The sequence below is a fragment of the Spermophilus citellus genome (assembly GCF_964194105.1).
Source record: "Spermophilus citellus genome assembly, chromosome: 1".
Classification (NCBI taxonomy): domain Eukaryota; kingdom Metazoa; phylum Chordata; class Mammalia; order Rodentia; family Sciuridae; genus Spermophilus; species Spermophilus citellus.
The window spans coordinates 282,399,488-282,414,915 of NC_138182.1; the positions used below are offsets into that span (position 1 = coordinate 282,399,488).

The following is a 15,428-nucleotide window of genomic DNA, read 5'->3' on the forward strand; positions in this document are numbered from 1 at the left end:
CTGTGGCCTCTGTCACTAGTTGTCCATCACAGAGGCCCTGTCCCCCAAAAGCCCACCTTGGGACATCAGTCCTTGTGCCTGGAGAGCCAGGGACACTCCCTCTCATGGTACTGCACCCTGGCCTTGGAGATAGGACCCACTGTCCACCTCTCTCCCTCTGTGAACAATCACAAACCGTGGAAGGCAACTCTGTCCACTAACGAGGACCACATCTTCTTATCTTAAATCTTAACTGCCCAAGAGGCACAGAGGGGTGAATGGGGTGGGACCTGCTCCACCTGTGCAGGACCAACAGCTGGAGAGGAGTGGTGTTGTAAGACGGGGCTCGCAGGGGGACTGCCCCTGACAGGCAGGCGGACCCCTAGGGCCGCGGAGGGCCTGGGCATGCGTACCTCACGTTAGTGTGCCGTTTGACGTACAGGTTGTGGAAGTTGTTTGTGTTTTCCATTTGGCCTGCTTTGGGACCTTGCAGCCTCTGGATGATCTCAGCTTTCATTTCCATGGCGATGTGAGCTGGTAGCAGGGAGAGCAGAAGCCGCTCCTAAAACCAGGGGGAGGGGGCGAGAAAGAGTGGACATGTTTCAGTCAACTGTGGAGACAGCCAAGAGGTCCTGGAAATCACCACTGACCTGGAATGAGACCAACGTGGGACGCTTTCCTATAAGTGAAAATATAGATCCTAGAAACGCACATTGACAGAAAAAAAAATCAAATTTTCTGAGGTCAACGTATGCTATTATGTTATTTATTATTTTTTAAGGTCTAAGTATGAGTGTTTTTCAGTGCCAAGAATAGAGAAAGGCAAAGCTATTTCCCCAAGGATATTATTTATCTATTTTGATCATAAAATAGTGAAGCAGGAATGATATTAAAATCCTAGAAACTAGTGGTCAGTCTAAGATAAAAACACTCATTTTTTGCCTACTTGTTCATTTGAGAGATGAAGTGCAAGGTTTATTGCACTTTGGAAAGACAACTAATATTCCACACGTCCTAAAAAAGCTAGTCCCATATATTCCGATATTTCATTTCCTCTGTGATGAGGACCCAGTATCCTTTAGAGATTCAAAATTATTATCAAAATGAGTAGAAATATTAGCCTCTGCCAGACAGCCTCTATGGGAAACTGCAAGCAGAACACAAAGACGCAGCACACAAGCTTTTTGTGAATCTTTGTGTATTTCTCCAAATTTGGCAAGTCCAGTAAGTAAGAAATACTCACGTGGCATACTGTGCTTGCTTTAGTATATACTTATTTTAGTTAGAGTGGCATTGTCTTAGACTCTTTAAGAAAAATGCATTTTTAGAACAATTATCACAGAAATGCAACTTTGAAAGTTTGCAGTCATTCTAGAGGACTTTTGATGGTTAATCTACTGCATTCTAATCCCCAGCGGGCTCTCCAGGGTCTGTATCAGTTTGTATAGATGGTGAGTGTCCTTCTGGACTTGGTCTGGGGTCCCCACAGTGAGGCAGGCACACTGCCTCTGGTGGTCAGTACTGGGCCATGGGCTGAGGCTCCATGAAAACCCTGCATTTGGACATGGTGAGTCAGGACCCTTTCCCTTAAATTTGCCTTTCTCTGCTTTTGAAATGCCTACTGAAGGAAAAGCCCAATATGGTCAGCTTTTCAGCCCAGCACTGTCCCCTCTGCCTCCCTGGGAGGGCACTGCAGGTTGCTGGGTTTCCCCTCTGCCACTTCCTGGGTCTCAGCAGAGGAGCTTGAGCATCCGCCCCTCCTGTCCTGCATGTCCCTTAGAGGGCCACCAGTGACAGGCCCCTTTCAACCACGGCCTCCCTCCCTGTCCACTCCCTCACTTTTGCCCCCAGAACCACTCCAAGTGAACAACTGCACCCACATCCTGTCTTGGGGCCCAGGTGGCATAAGCCTAACGTGACATTTCCAGGCCTCGTCCCTCCTCCTCTTATATTCTGTAATAAGACTATGCCAAACCCCAAAGAGCCAGTACTTCCCGAAAGACACAGATTCCATGACCAAAAAAAAAAAGGAGAGTCAAATATAGTAATTCTCTCCCAGTCTCATTTAGCATCCAAATATAAATTATGATCTCTATTTTAAACCCAAATGTAGAGGGATGACCAACTTTTTATAAGTGGTTAGAAATATATAGAAAATAAAATTCATATGTTATGTAAAGCAATTTTTTTTTCTTTTGTTGTGCTTAAGAATTCGAGTGAATTTAGTCTGCAATAAAGATTTTGGGAACAGCTGACCAGCCGCACCAGAGGCTTCCCCACCACCTTGTGATTCCATCAGCTGAAGGCACAGCCTCTGGTTGGGCTCAGGAGCAGGACCCAGTCTCTGTGCCCATTCAGGGCTGGGCCACAGGAACCTCAGGAAGGATTGAGCTCAAAGTGTTAAAGTCAAAACTCTTTTTTTTTAAGTTTGTCTTTCTCCCTTTTAAAATATCTCTGACCTAAAAGAAAACCCCAATATTACAGACTTTCAAGCTCCATAATCTTTCCTTTGCCTTCCCAGGAAGTCACTGGAGAAACCAAAGCCCAGTATTCTGGCACACAGGACAAATTTCAACCCAACTGGTAATCTGACAAGGTTAATATTTCCATTAATATTTCAGCTTTTTCTAATGTAGCTGCGTGTTCAGCCAAATTATCTGAAAGCAGCACACAAATTTAGGTGCTTAATATGCCAGATATCACTTAGCGAAATTATCTTCCAAAGGACAATGGACAAAGTCCTTCAGGATACTTTTGGAAAGTCAAGTTGTCCATTAAGCTGATGGATGCACACCCCACAGCTTTCTAACAAGGCTTGTGTAACGACAGAGAATTGATTCTGGCCTATTCAAAGTTTATCCAGTGAGTAACTTGGCTTGGTTTGGGGGTTTTGTTTTAACATGCTCTTTTATAAAACCTCCAACTCTTGTTCAAAAGGAATAATTTTTTTTTCCCTAGGACTCATTTTTTTAAGTGGACCTTATGAAAGACCTCTATAGTGAATTTAGTAAATTTCAATATTCTGTTGATCAAAGTCCAGGGCACTCTGAATTCCAAAGTATTTTGAATATAATGATGCAAAGCAGTTACAACAACTATATTTTATGCTATTTTTTTGTGGGAGAAGGTTGATAGAAAAACCCAGTGTAAGCAAAGAGGACCTGTGCTTAAATTTTGAGCTAAGGCATAGTGATGTGTATTATACCCTGTCCCTTCAATAATCCACACAATAGTAAACCTTTAAAGTTGTCGAATCTTTCAAAGGGAAGATAATGGTGAAGGAAGATAATATTCCTTCCATAAAAATTTGTAAATTTTTCTTATCCAGAACGTTCTCCTCTAGTCATCATTTTAAACATGATTTGATCCCATCAGGATGCCAAACCAGCACAATGAACAAAAGGGGTGTTGTTATAAATTCTTCTCTTTACCAAAAAGAGTACCTACCAGAGTGGCCAAATATCAGATCCCGAAGCAGCTGCTGGTCCCTGTGTGGCTCCACTACCCACCCGTGGGTTAACCCTGCCCTGAGGGAACTCAATGCCTACGTGAAAGGAAACACTAAAAGTTCTGCGTTCTGAAGTTACCTGTGGGAATGGGAAGAGGACGCCCCAGGACTCCCCCAGCTCACATCAGCTCACACCTTCTCTTGTGGTCTCTCAGAGCCAGGCATCCTCACCCGCCCCAGCTGCATCACCAGCAGATCCCCAAAGTACTAGTGCTTTCTAGTCAGCACTGCAGTGTTGCTGCCTCCCCTTACCAGACAAGCTCCTGTCTCCTAGGTCCCTTCTTGGAGTGTTGGCATCATCACCAGTCAATCACACACACCGAGTACTCTGAGTACTCCTGTTTGCTTTGTGTTCCTTTGACGAATTACACAACACAACAAAACAAAGAAGCCATCATTCTTACATCGGATGGGGAGCAGCTTTTCGCAGTGGAAAGACTCTGGCATGGGAGACGATGAGTGCTTTCTCTGCGTGCGTCTTCACCTTTTCTCTGCCATTTCAGTCAAATCACATCAGCCTCTGAGCCCCAGTTAGGGTGTCTGGGAAATAGCCTATTGAGTAGGGGAGTCGGGGCCTCCACGTCTACGTGGATTCCAGCACTTCGTGTTACCATGGCTGGTCCTTTCTGGAAGTTGACACCCCTGTTTCAGAGACAATCACATCCTGCTGCACATACCTAGTAATAAGTGTCCCACCAAGGACAGAACCTAAGCAATCGCACCTCACGGGGCGGTTCCAACAGCGAGGGCAAGTTCTGGAGGGCAGGGGAGGCCTGGGGAGGGAATCCAGAGCAAGCCCTCAGGGAGGAGGCTGCTCACGTGGCTCGGGAAGAGCACCCCAGCGAGTGAGGAGGGAGAGGCGAGGGGCCAATGCCGAGGTGGGACACTTGTGGCCAGTGCTTCTGCACCCATGCAGAGGGAAGGCTGTCCGGATTACCACACCATCTAGGGACCTAGAACACACTGTGCAAATGAATATGCACTTCAGAAAACCACCATGCTCTCTTGCAACCAACAAGTTCTTTCATTGCTTGTAGAGCTGGATTTCTAATTCAAAAACCCTGGTCACATACTACCGTTTCATTGAAACAATTTTAACAAAAACCAGGTGGCACAATAGAGATAGTTAAGGATCAGAGAGATTCAAGTGAGGCGGTGCCTTCCAATTGTAGGACCACAGGCTACTTTCCCCACCCACTCTGATTTGTAAGTTCACGGGAACAACCAGAGAGCTTTTAGAGAGCACATTGTGAAAAAAAGTTGGAAAGAATGAATTTACCACTCACATGTAATTCCTATCCAGTTAAAAGAAGTTAGAAGAAAGTGCTAATCAAGTTGAATTATAAATTATGTCTATAGTCACTGATGACAGTAAATTGGAATTTCCAGACTTGAACTGTTTACCATCAACTGTCAATTCAATTCTCTAAAATACAGCCTCTAGTGGAACGGAAATCATTCATAAGGGCAAAAAACCATTCAGTCCTCTGCTGAGAGATGATGAAAGCTGATGATGCTTCTTAGAGCCAGTAGAGGGACACCAGGGCACAGCAGGCACTCAGAGCAGGAGGACAGCTGGGGTCTCGTGACGTCTGAGAACAATGCAACACGGCACCAACGTCAATCACTCCACCCAAGGGGAATTTCATCAGACCGATAAGACCTCCACACTCAGACACCATCAAGTGAAAGGCACGCCAGAGTGAAGCTAACCTCATTAGACTTGCCCTACAATGTCACCTACCCCCAGATAAGGAGACCCTGAAATGACAGTGCCGATTGAACGACCTTGTGGAAAAGACGAGTGAGACTGGCCACAGTCCTGGATGTGGACCAGAAATCCAATGCATGGTGTCCAGGTAGTCAGGCACCACATTCTGGAAATGCCTCTGTGAAGAAGGTCAAGGTGGGCATCAACAGAAGGAGATGGTAACAAGAGATAAACAGCAGCGCACGTGGACAACAGATTGGCCAAAGGATCTCAGGAGCAAAATCAAACATTTTAACATCCAAATGTGACCCTTGAATGCAGCCACATGCTCTAGGAAATCAGATAAGTGACAAAGTTATATACATACAATTCTTGCAGTAGATGGAATTGTTGTTATGAGATACGAGCTGGCCATCTCCCCTATCCCTTCTGTGTTATTTTTGTTGCTGTGACCCTACCTGACCAGAGCAACTTATAAGGGGAAAAGTTCATTTTGTCTCGCAGTTTCAGAGGTCTCAGTCTAATGGCTCAGGGCTCCGCGTGAGGCAGAACATCATGGAGGACAAATGTGGTGCAGGGGCGCGGCTCAGCTCAGGACAGGCAGGAAGCCCAGAGACAGGAAGATGATGGCAACAGATCCAGACCCCAAGGCCATGCCCCCTGTGACCCACTTCCTCCAACCACACCCTACCTTTTTATACCTACTGTATAGTAGTCCATTCAAATTATTAATCCGTCAAATGCATTAGTTCACGGATGAGCTCAGCACTCTCATAATCAGGTCTTTCCACCTCTGAATATTGCTGCATGAGCTTTTGGGAGGACATTTCAGGTCTAAAACCATAACCCCTCCCTTGTTCCACTGATCACAGGCTGGGCCAGATGACCCCGTCTGACCCATAGAATGAGGCAGCCGTGATGTATGCTCTTTCTATGCGTAAGTTTTAAGAGCCTGAGTTACGACTCACCAAGCTTTTGCTTCCAACTTTTTGGCACCAGCAGTGTCCTACATAGAGACTCTTCACTTTGGAAGGTAGCAGCCCACCCATGCTGGACAAGAACAAGTGGGAAACCATTACTCTTGCCAGCCACTTTGATTTGGGAACAGTACTCACCACATTACACTGTAGCTTTGGGGACAGACGCAATGTCTACAGTGCTGGTCACACTAACCCCTGTCCTCAGTCCTTGTGTGCACAGGATTTTCACAGCTGTCCTGCTGTGGTGGGATTTAGCTTACCCACTTGTGTAGGTCCCTTCTTTCCTGAGCTGAACTTCATGGTGCAATCTCTGGGAAGCTGGGCTGTGAACCACTGATCCCCCCACCACACACACACACACACACACATACACACACACACTTACAACAGAGGAGGCTGAGGCCACCAGCCTGTGACACACCTGCAGGGCAGGTTGTCACAATATTGAAGCACCATGCTGCCAACCCCTTGCGGTCTGCATTGCAGGCCTTGAAGGAGAGGGCTGGGCCCAGGGGATGCGGTTGCTTCAAGTGGTGTAGGAAGCACACAGCGCAGGAAGTGCTCCTACCAAATATGGGGACCGTTCTGCACTCATTTACATTTCTTCTTCCACAGTTAAAATCATGAATCACTTCTCTGAAAGATATTCTCTGTCTGAAAGCTGAAGAACTGAGAATTTACCCATTCTAAGCCTGGGTCTCAGGTGTTATTCTACATACACATTGTTATTGTCCATTTTCTCTAATCAAAGTCTTACTTCTCACTGGATGCAAGAGCAATGGGTATAACCAGCTGGCCTGGTTACCCATTGCTCTTGCATCCAGTGTCACAAGCTGGTGTCACAAGTGTCACAAGCTGGTGGCCCCAGCCTCCTCTATTCTAAGAATGTCACAGCACAGTGCCACCATCCTGGGAGGCCCAGGAAGAGCAGGAGAAAGCACACCAGCATCCAGTCCCAGGGGCACCTCCAGAGTCCCCTTGGCCGTCCCTGAATCCTCAGGAGACTTGGCTTCTCCTCTGTGGTGTGTAGGTCTGAAAGTCAGGAACTCCATGTAACCACAGTGAGCTGATGGGACGCATGAGGTGGGAGGAGGGCAATAGAAGGGGGCCCCACGCAGGAAGGGACTGGTCCTTACGTGGTGCTGTTCATTTTTGCCTGGAAGGAGGTCTAAACTTTCATGTTTGGGGCACCTGGAGTTTCTGACCGAAGAGCACAGAGCTCTCTGTTTACATGGAAGTAGACCTCTCCTATTGCTCCTCAATTTCAGATCTGTCTACTTGAATGTGGATTCTGTTCAAAATTCATTCTTCCATTCAATACCTATGTTTCCATTGCTTTCCATGTACCAGTTTCAGGTCTAGGACATTTGTAAGTATTATCCCACTTAATTCTCCCAATGACCCAGTGAGGTAGGTACACTAATTTGCTCCATTTCTACAGGAAAGGTAAAGACCAAACAGGTGATGTGAACTGATTATGTCACACTTCAAGGAGGTGATGGAGTTGGAATTTGAACCAGGGGAGATGGTTGGTGGTGAGCTTCTCTTAACTAGTTTACTAAATTATGCACAGGAAAAAAGACAACATACATGAATAGACCCAAGAATAAATAGCATGCTTCAGTTAGCAACAGGGATCACTATCCCACATGGCCCCGATGTGATCAAGTCTCTTAATTTGCAATGGAGACAGAGGTCCTTTCCTTTGACTATGCTGAAGTTGGAGGCTTAGTCTCAAAGTGAAACGGTTCTTAGGACAAGTGTCACTAGCTTTCTGCACCTTCAGCAGCCTCCAGCCTCTTCCCCTTGAGCCAATCCAACCTAGGCCAGAAGCCCTGCCTGAGCAAGCATCGGGTCTTTCCTTAGGGTGTGGATGTTCTGGAACATGGCCCTGGGCCTGTAAATACATACAGTGTAGTTAAAAGAGTTGGGGCACAAAGTATATGGAGCTAATATCCAAAAGCTTTTTGGAAAAGACAAGGAACCAAGGACATTCTTCACGTTTCTCTCCTGAGCACATGACTGGGACCTGAAGAGGGTGTGTGCATTTTCTCCTCTGAATGCAAAGTTGCCTCTTGGTCTAGGAAGTGAGCCAGGATCCCCCAGCACTGTCAAAATCTTAAAATTTGCTTATTTGTCTCCATGTGACCTCCAAAGACACAACCCAGGAGGTAACACCCTCTAAACATTCTGCCTGTCCTCAAACACTGGTTGTCCCTTGGGGCCCTGAGGCAGTTGGGGCCCAGAGATGTGCCTATCATTTCTGCACAACAACATTCTGTGAAAAGAATAGTAATGGGAAAAGAGAGGCAGCAGAACTGCACTAATTCCCGCTGCATTAATCAAGCACTGCGCTGAGCTTCCTCAGATAAAAATTAAAGATGCAAGCAGCCTTGCACCACAAATCTTCACAGCACCCAGCTGAAGGCTGCCATAGTCATAGAATTTTTTTCAAATGGAACTTAAATGAAATGACCATGGTTCAAACTTCTCTTAGTCGTGTGTGTGTGTGTGTGTGTGTGTGTGTGTGTGTGTGATCAAAATGCCTGACAAGATCATCTCAGATGAGGAAAGGTTTATTTTGGCTCATGCCTGCAGAGGTCTCAGTCCACAGTTGCTGACTCCGTTACAGAAACATCATGGCGGAAGGGCTTGGAAGAGGAAAGTGGCTTAGGTCATGGCAGCAGGGAAGCAGAGTCAGAGGGACAGGAAGGGGCCGGGGACACATATAATCCTGAAGGCCTACTTTGTCCAGTCACACTCAGTCCACAGTGGCCACCCAGAAGTCCATCCTAATTATTTTTTTTTCTGAGCATGAAAATAATTTATTGATTAGACATCTGATTTGTTCAAGCAGTAGGCCTAATGAAGACAGAATTAACACAGCACATGGAATAGAAAAAAGATTCCATCCAGCACCTGCATCATTTCATATTTCCTGGGGACAGATTATGCATTCTGTATCACAGCCTCACCCTAAAGCATCCACATGTGCTTGATGTTGATGAACTTGAATTGGATATAAGAAACTTCATGTTTGGCAAGTATCATTAAATGATGTTGCTTTCAGAAACAATTCTTAGGCACTAGAAATAGCACTGCCTGCAGTGAGTCTTTGAAAACCAAAGAAAAGAATACCATCAAATATAATCTTAAAAACAGGAAGGAAAATATATGCATTTTCTGTGAATGAATTGTTTTACATATCAGGAAAAAATGTTGCAATGAGGTTTTCTTTCTAGGAGAATAAAAAAGTAACTTTTAATTGATAGGTGATTTTTGTGGTATGAAAAATCAGAGAAAAACCAATTTAACCTAAATGGAATTTAAAAAGAAATGCAGGACTAGTCATATGCACTTCTTTGGCTAACTTATTAAAAACTGCTAATTAAACATTTTCAGTCAAATTTTATTAAAAAAAAGCAGCAGATCAACATTACAATTCAAGAATCTAATCTAAATATTCACTTGACAATGAAGCACATCTGAGTATGGAGTGAAAAAGGTTTTCCAAAAAAACCATCAAATATATTATCTCCAAATATCCAAATTATAAACCACTCCTTGAAAGCCTTTTGTTAAATGAAATCATAAAGAACTGAAGATTTATTGCTGTGAAAACAAATCTGTAGTACAGTAGTATGAATCTTGGGTATTAAGCATAATCAGCTCAATCAAGTTAGGAAGGTGAAAATGTGGTAAGAATGTGTGTGTGTGTGTGTGTGTGTGGTGTGTGTGTGTGTGTGTGACAGAGGGGGGGGAAGAGAGAGAGAGAGAATGAGAATGAGAGAGAAAAGGGAGGGAGGGAGAGAAACAGAAGACCGAGACTGTAAGCCAGTTGACCCAAGAACAACTGAGATATCTAACTTGTTCAGTTGAGACCAGGCATCATGTTAATTCTCCATTTTTTAGAAGGCAATTAAAAGTCACAATTCCAACAGCCCACAAATCAAATAAAAATATTGTAGAAAGAAATTAAAACTATGTTCAAAGAGCTTTTTCTCCCAGCTCATTTTCAGCACCCCAAGGAAAATAAAAGCATCCATGACTATCACAGATGAAAATAAAATGAACGTCATTGGAATCAGTTATTTTTCCCCACTGAGGTATAAAATCTATATAGAAATTTGATACTATACTATAATAAATTGTACTTCTCATAGTTCTGTTTTAATTTTGTTTAAACCCTGTTTAATATAGTTTTTTTAATGTAAAAATGTTGTTTTCATGATTCTGTATCTGGTTTCAGTTCTTTTTCATTTGCTTTTATGTCAATGTTTAATATACTGGCTACCAGTTCTAATCAGGAAAAAAATCTTGGTAATCTCTTCATTGACAGCACACTCAGCAGAAATTACTGATGTGCAAGCAAACCATAAAAGGTGCAGCTCTCCAGAAAGCACATTTTGTTGACTGTTTCACTTCTGAATATTCTTTTCCATGATTCTTGATGAAAGACTCTTTCAATCTTGTAAATATCAGTGTGCATAGTCTCACTACTATGCAGTTTCACGTCCTTGGACAGGAAGGCTGGTTCACAGCTAGTGAAAAGCTAGAGGAGTCTGAGTTTTAATGGCTGATAAATCTTACATCCCGCAGAGGAGAAAGCACTTTTCCTTTTTTGCTACTTAAGAATGTGGCAGAAACGTATGCTGAGGTAGCCCAGTCCATCCTTATTTTTTTCTTTTTTTAAAAATTTGGTCTCAGAATATTTCTGGAAGGGTGACATTTCGAAGAAGCCACTGCTGGGACCAGCTTCCACTGCAGCCTCTAATGCTGGGCACCTGGCTGTCCTCTTGCGTGGCTTTATCCAGGCACCGATTACTGTTCACATGCTGCAGGGTTAATTTCACTGGGTCATACTCCCAGAGCTGGTTGCCTTTTAGGTGATGGCACTTGAGCATGGTAACTGGGCCATTAAGTTTGGAAACATCTAAGCACAGGTCACCTGTTCTGATGTCTTTATTGGCAGTATAAGAGAAAACCTGCCTCCCATACCATGACAATTAAAAATTCCAACTTTTTCATTCTCCTTTCTAGCCATGTTATCTAGACACTGATTTGTTTCCACATTTCGTATCTCTCCCAATGAAAAATAGTGACGTGGAATTTGAGAATCAGGGTAAATATTCTCTAGGTACCAAGAAAAAGGTTTGCATTGTAGTTTGTGTCTTAGACCAAGTCTTGATGATATATCCCCATAATCTACCTTTGTAACACCTGGAGAAATTATATAGAAGAAATTCTTGAATTCATCCATCCATACTTCTGCAAGTCGTCTGTTATTTTTATTGATAATTTGCCCTGTGCCTCCTGGAAATGTGTATGGGGTAGCCTTCTGAAACACATGTCCAACATGTGAGCAAGTGACAATTTCCAAAGTTCCTCCACACTGCCAAATCCTAAAGGAAGTTTCTAAGTTTTCTCCTCCCCAAATATCCATTCCAGCATCATATGTTCCAATTTCCTGAAAGTAATCTCTGTCTATTGAAAAAAAGGCCTCCTGCCATTGTAGGTGTTCTGACAGGAAGAGTCCTATCACCTTTTCTTCTGTCCATTTCTCTCTGGGGAACAGGATACCAGCGAAAATTAAGCTTCCAGTTGAATCCACCATAAGTCATATCAGAGCCTGCCATGTACTCAAAAGTACCATCACTGACCACATCAATGATGGGACATACCACTGTTCTCCTGTCATGTTTGATCCTTGCTAAGAGAGGCTCCAGCCATCCCACTGTGCACTCACAATGAGCATCTAAGAAGGTGATCACCTGGCCTTTGGGCACTGCAGCTCCTTTCAAATCTAGCTCTGATCCATCCAGAATGCTGTTCCATTCGAATTACATGAACTGGCACTTTGAGTTTCTTCACATAACTCTCTAGAGGTCTTTTCAAAAAGTCTCTTTCACTGGCATCATCTACTAGAACAATTTCTTCTATCATGTGTCTTGGTGAGCGATTAATGACACTATGGACAGTTCGCAGAAGTGTGCTCCAAGCCTCATTATGGAAAACAATCACGACACTTGTTGTAGGAAGATTATCTGGATACACCTTTGTTTTACACCCTTCTAACCTAACATCTGGTAAAGATCTGTTGAGTGCAATCATCTCGCTTGCCATTAAATTGAACTGATTGATTTTAGACATCTCTTTCATCTTTTCTTGATCCTCTTTAGGAATGACAACTGGTTTCCCCATTTCTCCAGGACCTTCATGAGGTTTTTGTACTGGCTCTAGAACATCCCCAGCAGGAAGTCCTCTTCCCTTTTTCTCATCACGTTTGTTGCATTCACTGAAGTAAAGCAGCAAGAACATATCCAACAGTACCCAAATTAAGGAGGTGGCTAGGACCACCTTGCAATATGCAAATTTTCTCATGGCACTTTAAGTCAAATGCAAAATTTAAAAAAAAAAAAAATATATATATATATATATATATATATATATAAATAAATATACAAAGATCATGAAAATTATTCCAATCCAGTTTCATCAGAAATCACATTCACACCCCCAAAGCAGTTTTTCAAGTGAATTAATATTCCAAATCCACATGTCCCACATTTCCTCGCTCTGCGCGCGGCGGCGGCGGGCGCTCCTCCGGGCGGCCCTACTCTGGGGCCGCCGTCCGCCGAGCCGCCTCCTCGGCCACTGACATCCTAATTATTAATCCGTCTGATAGACTGACCTATTGGTGGGATCACAGCCGTCACAATCTGTGTCCTAACAGGGCTCCCTCTGAACCTGGCTGCTGGGGACCGTGCTTTCGACACATGAGCTACTGGGGACAGTCCATCTCCAAACCATAAGAAAACTCAAGAATAAAATCTCTCTTGCCAGGAAGAGTGGCATGTGACTGCAATCCCAGCTGCTTGGGAGGTGGAGGCAGGAGGATCACAGGTTCAAAGCCGACCTCCGGCAATTTAGTGAGGTGTGAGCAACCTAATGAGATCCTGTCTCAAAATGAAAAATAAAAAAGGGCCTGGGGATATTGTTCAGGGGTTAGACACCTGTGGGTTAAAAAACAAACAAACAAGAAAACAAAGAATCAAAGCTATTTTCTGCTTCAATTGCCTGACTACATGCCTGGCTCATGGGCCTAAGTGAATCTTCATATACAGGATATTTCCAAGCTTGATGTTTGTCTTCAGAAAACACATTCCTAGCAACTGAATCATAGATTTCTTTCAGGGACTCCTCCTTCCAAGTGTCACTGGTAGTTTTTTCTCTAGAGAATCGTACCACATATTAGTTTTAAAAAAGTGATTCTCATCCAGGATCTTACCCACTTTGCTACCTGACAGTGACCGAGCCCTCCACTATGTGATAAGACACCAGGCACTACACCACCCCCTTCCTTCATTTCTTCCTCCTCTTCCCTCGGCCCCAAGAGCCAGCTGCGCTGAGGAGCACTGTCCCCTGGGAGTTGCACGGCTGGCACTGCCATGTCATCATTCTCCAATTCTTCAGACATGCTTCCAGTCACATCCCCTCCTCCCTGACAGCCGTCTGTCCCGTGGGCCCCCCATCTCCAGCTGGTTCAGCACTGCATGTTCACCCTGGCAGTGGCCCTTGGGCTCTACCAAAGCCATCTGTCCACATCAGGTGTGAGTGGACCAGAATGTGCCCTTTCCACGTATCCGCCCAGTCCAGACCCAGAGCCTGGCTTGAGGCGGGCGTCTGATAAATGTTCACTGGACAGCTACAGGAACGAGAGTGTGAGTGTGTGACCAGATGCCTCATCGCACTGCGATTAAGGTCTCCACTCAGAAGCCCAGAGATGGTCTGAATTTTTAATGACAGAAGTCAGGATAACATCTGGCCCCAGCTCTGGCACTTACCACATGGGCAGTGGACAGCTGAGGCTAACTTCTAGGCCCTCGGTGTCCTTGGAGGCCGAGAGGGTCAACGTCCATTTCTGCTGTCTCTTTCTGTTGTCGGTCTCTTCCATTTCATCAGGTGTTGGGAAGGACCTTGGGGCGACCTTGAACTTGGCAACACAAATGGGAACACATTCCGAATTCTGGGTTGAAAATTGTTGCAAACCTGTACTCGTTGTCACTAGAAGAAGTGAGGGGGAGATGCACGCGCGTGTGTGTGTCTATGCCATACGCACGTATGCTTTTTAGTTTTGTCATGATACGCATTAGTGAATTCTGCCTGCATAGATTTATAGAGGAACCGCAAAGAAGAGAGTATTAGTTCACGTATTTTCTTGAAGCCCTTCTGATTTCCGATCTTGTAGAGCTGATGAGCAGCACTCTCCTGTTTAGTATTCTGCAGGTGCAAGTCCAAGTGCTCATGTAAATTACTCGGGTGAAGGCTCCTCCTGTGCGGCTCCTGCTCCCCGGATGATGGAGGTGCCCGGAATGCCGCATGGGAGAGCCCAAGAGGGAATGAATCACTTATGAACCGAACGGCAGCCCTGCCAGAGTGAAAAGAAGGCAGAGGTTTTCGTTTTCTGGTTTTGGGTCTTGTGTTGTTGTTTTGTTTTTGCCAGGAAACAAAAATTGAGATCAGCATGGGAATGAAAGCCTTGGCAAAGGAGAAAATTCTACACTAAATTTGAAAAAAAAAAAACCCACATAGTTATTGATGAATGAATAACCACATCACCATATGTAAACTTGGAGATTCTCATCTTTGTCATGATTATGAAAATATATTGTCAAACAGTAACAGTTTGTTAAGAGTATTAAGTTTTCGGGTACAGAGCCGACGGCTGGTAGAATGTTGAATCGTATGCAGGGATGTCTACGGAAAACCATGTGCTGTTCTCACCAGCTGTGCACACACACTGATGGAGTTCAAGCTTTGTTTATATTGGGAATGTATCTCAGCCATCTATTGCCACAAAATCAATCCCCCCGAAACTAGTGGGTTGGAACCACGATGACTTTCCTCATGGTTCTCCTCATGGACTGGGTGCTGGCTCCCCTGCAGACCGTCACGTGACTGTCTTCTGCTGGGGCACTGCCCAGGTCCTTGAGATGGCCCTTTCTGGCAGCTGTTGCTGGGAATTTCCTGGGCTTTGGTTTCTCTCCCAAGTTTGGCCACTCATTCTCCTAGCCTAGGTGACACTGGCTTCCATCCTGGTGGTCTCAGGTCACTGTCTTAGGAATTGGAAGGAGATCTTAGGTCCTCCCGTGGCTTGGGATCCATAATTTGCACAGGGTTACTTCCCCATTTATATTAGTCAAATTAAGTCATCAGCCCTTCCAGACTCCGGGATGGAGAAAAGCTGAGT

General features: G+C 44.5%; 1 protein-coding gene and 1 pseudogene across 3 annotated transcripts in view; both read right to left on the reverse strand.

The window, feature by feature from the left end:
• ADCY2 (adenylate cyclase 2) overlaps nucleotides 1-15,428 on the reverse strand; it is a 380,789-nt gene that overhangs the window by 119,104 nt on the left and 246,257 nt on the right. For both annotated transcript variants that reach the window (XR_014021747.1, XM_081292584.1), the window contains exon 5: nucleotides 393-541. Coding sequence is in view for 1 of the 2 variants with exons in the window: in XM_081292584.1 (XP_081148710.1) it covers nucleotides 393-541 (149 nt within the window). In the remaining variant the exon portion in view is untranslated. The remainder of the gene's footprint in view (nucleotides 1-392; nucleotides 542-15,428) is intronic.
• LOC308647975 (polypeptide N-acetylgalactosaminyltransferase 1-like) lies at nucleotides 10,813-12,559 on the reverse strand (annotated as a pseudogene). Its single transcript has one exon. The product of its transcript is annotated as a polypeptide N-acetylgalactosaminyltransferase 1-like (transcript).